The 12,049-nt window shown below is 27.6% G+C and overlaps 1 protein-coding gene across 3 annotated transcripts in view; it reads right to left on the bottom strand.

Annotated features, from left to right (window-relative positions):
• The window catches only part of LOC114327593 (myrosinase 1-like), a 99,229-nt gene extending 93,279 nt beyond the window's left edge, over window positions 1–5,950 (bottom strand). The window contains exons 1-2 of one of the 3 annotated variants that reach the window (XM_050646298.1): window positions 5,795–5,922; window positions 730–747 (exon numbers count right to left, since the gene is read on the bottom strand). In XM_050646298.1, coding sequence (XP_050502255.1) covers window positions 730–747; window positions 5,795–5,835 — 59 coding nt within the window. In that variant the 5' untranslated portion in view covers window positions 5,836–5,922. Of the gene's footprint in view, window positions 1–729; window positions 748–5,277; window positions 5,399–5,794 lie in introns of those variants that run through there. The other 2 variants (XM_028276261.2, XM_028276260.2) reach the window with 2 other exon arrangements.
• Between the last annotated feature and the right edge of the window lie 6,099 nt (window positions 5,951–12,049).

Raw genomic sequence — 12,049 nt, 5'->3', positions numbered from 1 at the left:
AATGAGAAGTTTATTTAACCCCTCATCCACCATAATTTAAATGCATTGTTCTCCTTATACAACACATTTTATTATAGTGTTACTTCTATGTTCAAAAAGTTAGAAGGGTTTAAAATAAATGGTTTTTGAAAAAAATTTGATTAAACTATAGAGTGCATTTTAAAATTTTCTTAAAAATCTTCATTTTTCTCCATTTAACTTGTAAATGATAAGAGATATAGTAATGAAAAATAAAAACAAAATTTTTATCTAAAAAAACCCTACATTTTTGTAAAGTATCTTGTTTTCGTACGGCTTATCAATTTCGAGTTACATGGAGAAAAAGGAAGATTTTTAAGAAAATTTAAAAATGGGCTTTATATCTTTGATCCCATTTTCTTCAAAAACCATTCATTTTAAACCCGTCCAAATTTTTGAACATAGAAGTAACACTATAATAAAATGTATTGTACAAGAAAAACGATGCATTTAAATTCTGGTTGATGAGGGGCTAAATATATTTCTCATTTTTTTCTTAAAATACATTAGTCGTCAATTTTTTTGTAGCATATCTCGCTTAGTTATTGGTAGCATTATACACCTAAAATCGACCGTTTAGCTGTTATTTCAAGTTGAATACAGTGGAAGCTCGGTAACTCGGATTAATCGGGACCGCGGCCGATCCGGGTTATCGAAAATCCGAGATAGCCGGAGAATATGGTAAAAATTAATAAAATACGGTATACTTACAGGTAAACTCCGTTAGAACTGAAATAACATGAAATATATTTATAAATATGCACAGTACCTACTCATCAAAATTACTAAAAAAAACACCAAACACAAACGTAAGCAAACGGAAGCGAACAATGCAAGACACACAATACAGTCACAACGATGTAATGTTATTTAAGAACAGTGAAAACTAAAGACCATTGTTTATAACAGAATTTTTTAAATAGTCTTTCCTAAACAATGCTAAGACAGTTTGAAATAAAAAGGAATAGGTACTACAGTATAATAATAATACAGTATAATACTGTGGTGGAATGGGAGATCTACAGCACCTAATATTGGAGTGTGGACAGTACAGACAAAATATTAAAGTGATATATGAAAAGTTAATTGATCTAAATTGTCCTTTACCTGTCAATTTAAACGAAATTCTTTTTCCAAAAAATAAGCAGACGTTAAAATGTCTTTACGAATATGTAACGTCCTGTAAATTTAAATTTTTCATAGATTTTCTTTAGGCATTTCGTGAGGAAACTCTGTCGAGATAGAGATATTTTTTAGGCTTATTTTTTGTTTAACGATAATAAATATGTTAATTTTTACCATTTTTTACAAAAAATTTCGTTATTTTGACTTCTGGGTGATTTAAAAATCTCAAAAATCGTTAAAACTAAAAAACTCGAGAGCGTTACCTCAAGAAGAAACTCATGCTAATAAAATATTTTTGAATTTTTTGTTTCAAATGATCCAATTACGAGATCTGATGTTTACTGCAAAAACTTTTTTTTGAGGTGTCTGTAAAAATTTGCCACCGTTGGCTTATTTTTCAATATTTAGTCTTGAATTTTTTTAAATATTTTTTAAATTGTACTAAATATGTTTATTTAATTTAAAAATAATTCTACCATAGTTTCAAACAAGATTCAAAAATATGCTTTAAATGTACTGCTGCAGTTGCAGGTTATAATGGCGTGTATATGTGATTTTGAAAGTTTTATTATTTAATTTGAGAGATTTTTAGCAGTGTGTAAAGGTTTTCGGAGTTTTTTATTTGAGAGATTTTTAGCAGTGTCTGAAGTGAAGCTTATTTTTATAAGAATGTCTCATTTAATTTACATCATCTCCTAATAAATAGTTTTATCACAATTTTGATTCATCCTTTTTCTTGTCTTCTTTTAAATATTGCATGTTTTTCCAATCCTGGAGCACTTAACATTTCTAATATGGCTTCGTCCTCTATTTCTTCTGCTAGCAGGTATTAATAATAATATTATTTTAATAAATAAAAAAAGAATTTTTTTTATAAATTCTACGAAATTTTATTCGGCCCGGGCAGATATTATTTTAGATTTTTTTGGTCATTCGGAACATTTTTTTGTATTTATTCTGTTATTTTGATCGTTTTTGAGTTATAAACAATTTAAAACTGAAAATATAACCAAAAAATACGATTTTCAAGACTCAAAAACAAAAGTAAAAAATATTACTTTTGTAATCGTCAAATACCTAAATTAATCAAGATTAAACATTCTTCTATCAGATCCCGATAAGAATTTTTGCCATGTGTTATTCTAAAATATATGTTTTTAATTGATAATGAGGAAAGTTCCTAATGGGAAGACGGGCAATCGGGCTGCATTAACAATGCAGCTTTTGAATTTGAATTTAGGTCCTTCAAAATTTCAAATAATTTTTTACTTATATTTTTGAGCCCTAAATCGTTATTTTTCGTTTTTTTAGTTTTAAATTGTGTATAAGTCGAAAACGATCCACTTATGATAGAAATTACAAAAGACCTTTTTTGTTTCGAATGATCCAAAAAATCTAAAATATTGTATGAGTCGAAAAAAATTATTTAGTTGAATTTATAAAAAATAGTCAATATAATTAGTCCAGAGAAATATAATTTTTCTCGTGACACATCCCCTCCAGACCGAAACTAAATTTTTTGAGTAGTATGGACATCTATATTAGTAATCTATATGTTTTCTGCAGCCGATTTTAATGATATACATAGTTATAAACAAATGAAGATCAAAAAACGGTAAATTTTCGCTTTTTTCGTCTATTACTAAAAAGTGAAGCATTCTAAACAAATTTGAGAATAAGAAACTTATAAACCATATAAAAAACTTCAATATGGCTTCGCTGAATATATCTATCCTTATTTGTTGCTTAGAAAATTGTAAAATAAGTCATAAATTTTGAGATTTTATAAATGTTCATAACTTATGTAAAAATTAAGTTAGAACCTTCTTATTACACGGAATGATGAGACTTCTTGTGCTTAAATTATATTTTAAATTTCAAAGCAATTGGTCAAATAGTTTAAAAATTATTTAATTTGCTTTTCCCAAATTCATTTTTTGCAACACTATAAGTCAGACAATTACGAGGTTACAGTAATACTTCGGACAGTTTATGGAAGAAGAACATTGATACTATTAACTTAATTAAAAAAAATGACAAAAAGTTATTTTAAGCAGTGTAAAATTTTTTGCAAATCATGTCGATTTTTTGCTTACTTATAAACAATTAGAGTAACTTTTTAACCGTTACCAGTAGAAAAATTATTTTTTCATATTTAGAAAGACTAAATTTTTATACACATTTAGAAAGAAAAACAATTGTCCTAGGACAATTAGAGACGAAGTTAGCCCCCCCCTTTTAATTCACATGTTCTTGCAAAATAATTTTGCAATATATAGAATTATTTTTTGTCATTTTTTTAAATTAAATTAATAGTCTAAATCTTCTTTCATAAACTATTCAAATGATTACTGTAGCTTTATCATTTTCCGACTTTAGTGTTGCAAAAAAATTTAATTTGGGATAAATAAATTAAATAAATTTTAAATAAATAAATTAAATAAATTTTATATAAATAAATTAAATAAATTTTTTAAACCATTTGACCGATTGCTTTCAAATTTAGAGTATGATTTAAGCACCAGAAGTCTCAGCATTCCGTGTAATAAGAAGGTTCTAAGTTAATTTTTACATAAGTTACGAATATTTATATAAACTCAAAATTTATGATTTATTTTGCAATTTTCTAAGCAACTAATAAGGATAGACATATTCAGCGAACGCCATATTGAAGTGTTTTATACGATTTATGAGTGTCTTGCTCTCAAATTTGTTTAAAATGCTTAACTTTTTGATAATAGAAGAAAGAAGCGAAAATTTACCGTTTTTTGATTTTTATTTGTTTATAACTATGTATATCATCAAAATCGGCTGCAGGAAACATATAGGTTATTATTATAGATGTCCATGCTACTGAAAAAATTTAGTTTCAGCCTAGAGGGGGTTGTGTTACCAACAGGATATTTTTTTTCCTTATTTCTCTGAACTAAATATGGGTCATGGGTCTGCGACGATCCTTCAGCGATGAGCTCAACAGTGAAAACGTACCTTTGCTTCTACTTTTATGTGAATGAAAAATTATACAGTGTGTTTATCTTCTTCGATTTGACTTGAAAATAACCAAAAAATTCTATTGCAAATGATTTATTTGAATATTAATAAGGTGCAATTTCCTTAAATAACGACAACAGTATATTTTTTTCTATTTACTAAAGTTTCGGAGATTTCCTAAATATTCTACGTATTTTACTTACCTTCCTACCCAAAGAAATAATAAACAAAATGTAATGTAAACAAAAATAATAAACCCCCATCTCACAAAATTAATGGCAAATTATAATAAAAAGCAGCTGATAAAATGGTAATGAACTTTTTTTGCACTAATAAAAAAATATCTTGAAACTGAATTAGGTGCAAAGTTTTTATAGTTATGTGATAGGCAAGATTTAAAATTACCTAATTTTGTGGAACAAGTAATTACTTATTAATCCGAAAGCAATTAGTTTAGAGATAAGTTTTAGATATAAAAATTGTCGCAATTTTTTACTTTGTTTATTACTTTTGTAACAGTGAAAACGTACCTTTGCTTCTACTTTTATGTGAATGAAAAATTATGCAGTGTGGTTATCTTCCTCAATTTGACTTGAAAATAACCAAAACATTTTATTGCAAATGTTTTATTTGAATATTTAATAAGCTACAATTTCCTTAAATAACGACAAGAGTATATTTTTTTCTATTTACTAAAGTTTCGTAGATTTCCTACATATTCTACATATTTTACTTACCTTCTTACCCAAAGAAATAATAAACAAAATGTATACTCCCTCTCACAAAATTAATAGCAAATTATAATAAAAAGCAACTGATAAAATTTTAATGAACTTTTTTTGCACTAATAAAAAAATATCTTAAAACTGAATTAAGTGCAAAAATTTTCGCAATTTTTTTACTTTATTTATTACTTTTGTAACAGTGAAAACGTACCTTTGCTTCTACTTTTATGTGAATGAAAAATTATGCAGTGTAGTTATCTTCTTCAATTTGACTTGAAAATAACCAAAAAATTTTATTGCAAATGTTTTATTTGAATATTTAGTAAGGTGCAATTTCCTTAAATAACGACAACAGTATATTTTTTTCCATTTACTAAAGTTTCATAGATTTCCTACATATTCTACATATTTTACTTACCTTCCTACCCAAAGAAATAATAAACAAAATGTATACTCCATCTCACAAAATTAATAGCAAATTATAATAAAAAGCAGCCGATAAAATTGTAATGAACTTTTTTTGCACTAATAAAAAAATATCTTAAAACTGAATTAAGTGGAAAGTTTTTATAGTTATGTGATAGGCAAGATTTAAAATTACCTAATTTTATGGAACAAGTAATTACTTATTGATCCGAAAGCAATAAGTTTAGAGATAAGTCTTTAGATATAAAAATTGTCGCAATTTTTTTTACTTTATTTATTACTTTTGTAACAGTGAAAACGTACCTTTGCTTCTACTTTTATATGAATGAAAAATTGTGCAGTGTGGTTATCTTCTTCGATTTGACTTGAAAATAACCAAAAAATTTTATTGCAAATGTTTTATTTGAATATTTAGTAAGGTGCAATTTCCTTAAATAACGACAACAGTATATTTTTTCCATTTACTAAAGTTTCGTAGATTTCCTAAATATTCTACATATTTTACTTACCGTCCTACCCAAAGAAATAATAAACAAAATGTATACTCCATCTCACAAAATTAATAGCAAATTATAATAAGAAGCAGCCGATAAAATTCTAATGAACTCTTTTTGCACTAATAAAAAGATATCTTGAAACTGAATTGAAGTGCGAAGTTTTTATACTTGGTGATAGGCAAGATTTAAAATTACCTAATTTTATAGAAGAAGTAATTACTTATTAATCCGAAAACAATGAGTTTAGAGATATAAAAAGATATAAAAATTGATATATGTCTTTATGTTGATATTGTTTTTAGATATAAAAATTGTCGCAATTTTTTTACTTTATTTATTATTTTTGTAACTTGTGTTGTTGTACCGTGTTTACTCCTTGTTTACTACTTTTATAATTAATATACTTGTTTATTACTTTAATAATAAATAAAGATACATATTTAAATGCATATTTTTTATTTTTTCTTATGGATTAGAATAAAACGTTTTATTATTGTCTTCTTCTTCTCATTGCGCCCTCTCCTTTCGAATGTTGGCCATTCAAATGGAAATTGTGACTTTTAAGGGAATCAATGGAGTTTTTACTTAAGAAGAAAATCAATCAAGATAGAACTTCTTATAATTTCGTTAAGAAATGCATAATAAACAACATATCAAAAAGTTCTGCTCCAAAAGTGGCTTGTAGTCCATTCTTTCACGGTTTTTGCTCTAAATTTTAAAGAACCGCTTGGATTGACATGAAATTTGGCATACGTATAGCTTACATGTCAAAGAAAAAAAGTGATATTGTGCCGATGTGTGCTTTTGCCCTGGCGGTGACTTTCACCCCCTCTTGGGGGTTAAAAAATATATATCCAAAATAAGTCCGGAAATGGGTAAACTGACTAATTTTAAGTAAGTTTTGTTCTATAAAGCTTTTTCGTAAAGTCAACACTTTTCCAGTTATTTGCGAGTGAATATGTTTATTTTTTAACAAAATAACCACATTTTTAGACGGTTTTTCGCAAATAACTCAAAAAGTAAGTATTTTGTCTCAAAAACGTTCTTAGGAAAAATATAGTCTATAAAAAATTTAAAAAAATGGTGTACTTAGGTCTCTGGATCTCGTAGAACCAGAGTTATAGCCAATAAAAAATAGATTCATATTCACCAAATTTCAAATAGAATATTTCGACGTGAAAGATCCAAAAAGTTAAGCACTTTTTGGGAAAAACCGATTATAACTTTTTTAAGTGTTTAAAAAAAGCTTTATTTCTGTTTTTACAAAAAGTTTCTAGCATAAAATTTAAGCAAGTTACGCTCAAAATAAAGTTGGTACCTTTTGTATTTGCAAAAAAAAATCGGGAAGACCACCCCCTAATTAGCAACTTAAATGAAATTAATCCTTACCGCTCCACAAATTATTTTACTTATGTTTTGTTTATATGATCTGTAAGTTTCATCGATTTAAAGTGCATATTTTTGAAAAAATTTGGTTTCAAAGCAAAATTTTTAAAAATTTAAATTTTGAGAAATATGCTTTATTTCAAAATAACTTAAAAATTGTTAGAGATACCAAAAATCTCGAAAAACAAAAAAAGTCACATTGGCTTTTTTAAATATCACGTATTTTTTGTTTTTCTGTTAGACAAAAGTTGAGTGAGATTTGGTGTTTCTAAATTTGCATACATTCGTGATCAGTGACTCGTTCAACCTCTTATAACTACAGCCCTTTCAATAATAAGGACTTTGAACCGATGAAACTTACAGATCATATAAAAAATATATACACGAGTCAAGGAACTTGTGAAGTCGTAACGATTAAGTTCATTTAAGATACTAATTAGGGGGTGATTTTCTCGATTTTTTTACCAAACCCAAAAGGGAGTAACTTTATTTTGAGCGTAACTTGTTTAATTTTGATGCTGGATTTTTTTTTATAAAAGAAAAATGAAGATTTTTTTAAACACTTTAAATAAGTTGTAATGAGTTTTCCCCGAAATGTGCTTCATTTTTGGTTATTTCACGTTAAAATATTCCATTTGGAATTTGACGAATATGAACCTATATTTCATGAGCTATAACTCTGCTTTTACTAGGTGTAGAGACGTGATATGTACACCATTTTTTTTTCGACAACGTTTTTTCGACAAAATACTTACTATTTGAGTTATTTGCGAAAAACCGTCTAAAGCGTGGTTATTTTGTTGAAAAAATGAACATATTCACTGCCAAACAACTCGAAAAGTATTTACTTAGTGAAAAAACTCTATGGAACAAAAGTTACTTAAAATTAGAAAGTTTATCCATTTCCTGACCTTCTTTGGATGAATATTTTTTCATCCCCAAGAGGGGGTGAAAACCACCCCCAGGGTAAAAGCACATATCGGCACAATATCACTTTTCTTCTTTGACTTGTTAGCTATGTGTATGCCAAATTTCATGTCAATCCAAGCGGTTCTTTAAAATTTAGAGGTTTTGCAATATTTTACCGTTAAAGAACGGACTACTGCTTCATTTTTTATTAATCAAATGAACTGCGAAATTAGTGTTTTATTAAAATACCTACTAGAATATAAATTTTAGAAAAAACTGACTTGACTATTGAGAAGTTCAGACAATTTTACACCAAAAATCTTTTAACACATAAAGCCACATATAAAGATTTTTCTAAAATTAGGTCTATAGTCACCACTCTCACAAATATTGGCGCACTGTATGGCATCGTTCGTTGGAACGCGCTGTGGAGTTAGGCATAATTTTTTAACTAATCGATTAATGTAGTCACTGAAGGTGGATATGAGCTATTACCTCCGATTTCGTTCAACCTCCATCGATTTGCATGAAAATTGGTGAGTGGTTAGAGGGTATCTCAAGAAACAAAGGTGACATGGTGCCAACTTGCGCTTTTACCCTGGGGGTGGATGCCACCCCTTCTCGGGGTGAAAATTCTTTTATTAAAAATAACCCCATAGTTAGATAGGGGACAAATTCTAAGCAAAATTTGTTATATAAAGTTATTAAAATAAATCAAAACTTTTTGAGTTATTAAAGATCAATAATTTTAATTTTTCGTAAGAAAAATGCATGTTTTTAACCGATTTTTCATAGATAACTCAAAAAGTATAAGTTTTTACAAAAAAGTTATTATTACCAAAATTGAAGCTAATGAAAAATTAAATAAAATCCTTACTAAAAAAGCCTTTTAGTATTAACTAAAGTGAATTATAGGTATTAATTGAATGCATATTTTTTTCGGCGAGTACCCCAATCTAATTATTCAAGCTTAAATTACGTGAAAATGATGCATTTTATAACATAAACTTATTAAACATTTGTGAAAGTACTTACAAATATCTATCAAATGAGATACTGAACAAGTTAACAGCATTAAAATTTATGCTCCAAAAAATTTTCAAACATTATCTTTTTCGTCAAAAATTTTTCGAAAAAATGTTATCGTTTTTTTTTAATAACTCCGTTAGTTTTTAAGATATCATGTTCACCTAAAAACAGTTTGAAAGGTAATTCCAAAGGCTATTAAAACGTGTTAAAATTAATCTTTTAAACCCCTTACTTTTTTAAAAATAAAAGGTAAAATGAACCCGGTTACATGGTTCTCGCAGCAGAATTTAAGATTTAAACGTTTCTATCGAGGTTATTTTTTACCCTACAGAAATTGTAAAAAGGTATACTATTTGATATAGAAAAAACTAACATTTGCTTATTTACAATTTTTTACTTATATTGAGTATTTTTATAGTTATTATCAAAAGAAAATGAAAATAACGGTAATATTAAAAATTCTGATTTTCTTAAATTATATCGTTTTTTAAAAAATATGCATTCTAAACCGGTGAAAATTGTTAAAATCATTACTTATGCTGATACAAAGAAATTTTTGTAAGGATTACTATAAATTTTAATTTTTGTGGAAATGGCATATGTTTTATTTTTCACTTTTTCCTAAAAAATTCGAAAGGGTTCTCTTAGTTTCATCCTAATTTACTTAATTTTGATGCTATTAACTTCTTCTGGAGCTCATTTGTTAGGTATTCTGAAATACAAGTGTTTAGCAGGTATATTTTATAAAATGCATCGTTTCCCGTTATTTAAGCTTGAATACTTAGATTTAAGTACTCATCGAAAAAAATATACATTCAATTACCCATAACTCACTTTGAATTAACATTAGTTTAGCACTTTGAGTGAATAGTGTATTCAATTTTTTATTGTTGTCAATTTTGGTAAGAATAACTTTTTTGTAAACGCTAACAGTTTTTGAGTTATACGTGAAAAACAGCTTTAAAACATGCATTTTGTTTACGAAAAAATAAAATCTTTGATCTTTAATAACTCAAAAAGCATTGATTTATGTTAATGACTTAATATAACAAATTTTGCTTAGAATTTGCCCCTCTATCGATTTATGGTATTATTTTTAATAAAATAATTTTCACCCAAGAAAAGGGGTGGCATCCACCCCCAGGGTAAAAGCGCAAGTTGTCATCATGTCACCTTTGTTCCTTGAGGTATCCTCTAACTGCTCACCAATTTTCATGAAAATCGATGGAGGTTCAACGAAATCGGAGGTGAAAACCTTCAGTGACTTCACTAGATCAAATTAAATTTTACATGCTGGAAATGAAAGAAGAACATTATAGCTATCTTATAGTCATAACACAAAGAAAGAAAAAATATGAACATAAATAATTCAAATGATACGACGACTCAAAAAATGTAATTTTTAAAAACTTTGTAGTTTCATAGAATTACTACCACTTTAACAGGATATTTAACTCTATAATGTTAAGATGTACTCTTTAAATATACATTAAATTATTTTACTTTAGAAATTAAATAAACAACTTCTTTCTGAGAGAACTAAGAAAGATCAAAAAATGTAATACAAAAATAAAAAAAAAGTTAGTTAAAAAAAGTTTATACAAAGTCATCAAAACTGTTTTCTGTACAACTTACTTAAAATACATTTAATAACAAGTTTAAAAAATAATAAATGTTAAATAGTATATTGTACAACAAGAGAGAAAAAAGACATATTTCTCACGAGCGCAGAAGTTTGTTGGCACGAACCGAGGCACGAGGCGAGTGCCGCAAATCAAGCGAGAGAGAAATATGTCATTTTCTCTCGTGTTGTACACTGTACTTTTTCTATGCATGCGTTTTTGTCAAGAGTTCAAACTTCAAAATTAAATAATTTAGGTGCTTTTAGGTACATTATATGCCTAAATTGAAATAAAATACATATATACACATAGGTATTTAATATTCTTAATATTTTTTTTTTTATTTAAAACACAAAACCACATCAACCGCGCAGGGTTATTAGTGGATATGACAATACAAAGTATTACATTAAATATATAATACAATTTAATTTAATATTATACAATTTGATGTCTTTTAAATATGTTAACACTGATGAAACTTTTTTGGTGAGGATTGTCTTGAGGTCATCGTCTGTGATTCTATGGGATCTTCTTTCTTTTTGAAATTGAGGACACTCTTAATGTGATTGGCTTAGCTTCTAGGTCTGTTCTTACAAGGATGGCTACTCCGCCACTTGCCTGTTGTGCTATTCTATTTTTTGGAAAACATTGGTAGTTTTGAAGATTAATATTGTATTGCTTAAAATGGGTTTCTTGAAGACATAAGATCTTAGGGCATGTTTCGTTTATTAGAAGTTTTAATTGTTCTAAATGGGTGTAGAACCCATTGATATTCCACTGGAATATATAGGGGTTAGATTAGACATTTTCGAGTTCTGACTGAGAATGTGTTTCATCGGTCTCTTCTGTGGAAGAGAAATTATTGGGGCTTAGTTTCTTTCTTAATCGAGTTATATTATTTTTTAATTTTGAATTGTGGGTATAAGCGTGAACAAAATTAAGGATCTGAATTAATTCGGCTGTTTCGTTCGAATAGTTTTTTGAGGTTATTTCGGGATGTTTTGCGTTTAATGTGTTTTCGAGAAAGTCACATATTTCGTCGAAGTTAAGGACAAATGGTGGTGATCTGTTTGCGATTTTGTCTTTAATTGTCTCTAGGGAAAGTAAAAGTTCATCTCGAGAATTTCTTTTAGACGTTTTTGTTTTTTTCTTTGATTTCCTTGTTACTGGAGAAGTGAAGATATGAGAATCGGTCTGTGCGGTATTTTCGTTGATTTCTGGAGACGATGAGATGAGCCTTTTTGGATGTTTTGTGACGTTTGGAATAATTTTAGGTTGTGTTATTTCTAATGGAGTAAGATTGCTGATCTTGTTGGAA

The sequence above is a fragment of the Diabrotica virgifera genome, chromosome 1 (genome assembly GCF_917563875.1).
Source record: "Diabrotica virgifera virgifera chromosome 1, PGI_DIABVI_V3a".
Taxonomy (NCBI): domain Eukaryota; kingdom Metazoa; phylum Arthropoda; class Insecta; order Coleoptera; family Chrysomelidae; genus Diabrotica; species Diabrotica virgifera.
Note: the sequence above shows the minus strand (reverse complement) of the source record. Positions and strands in the feature narration are given on the sequence as shown.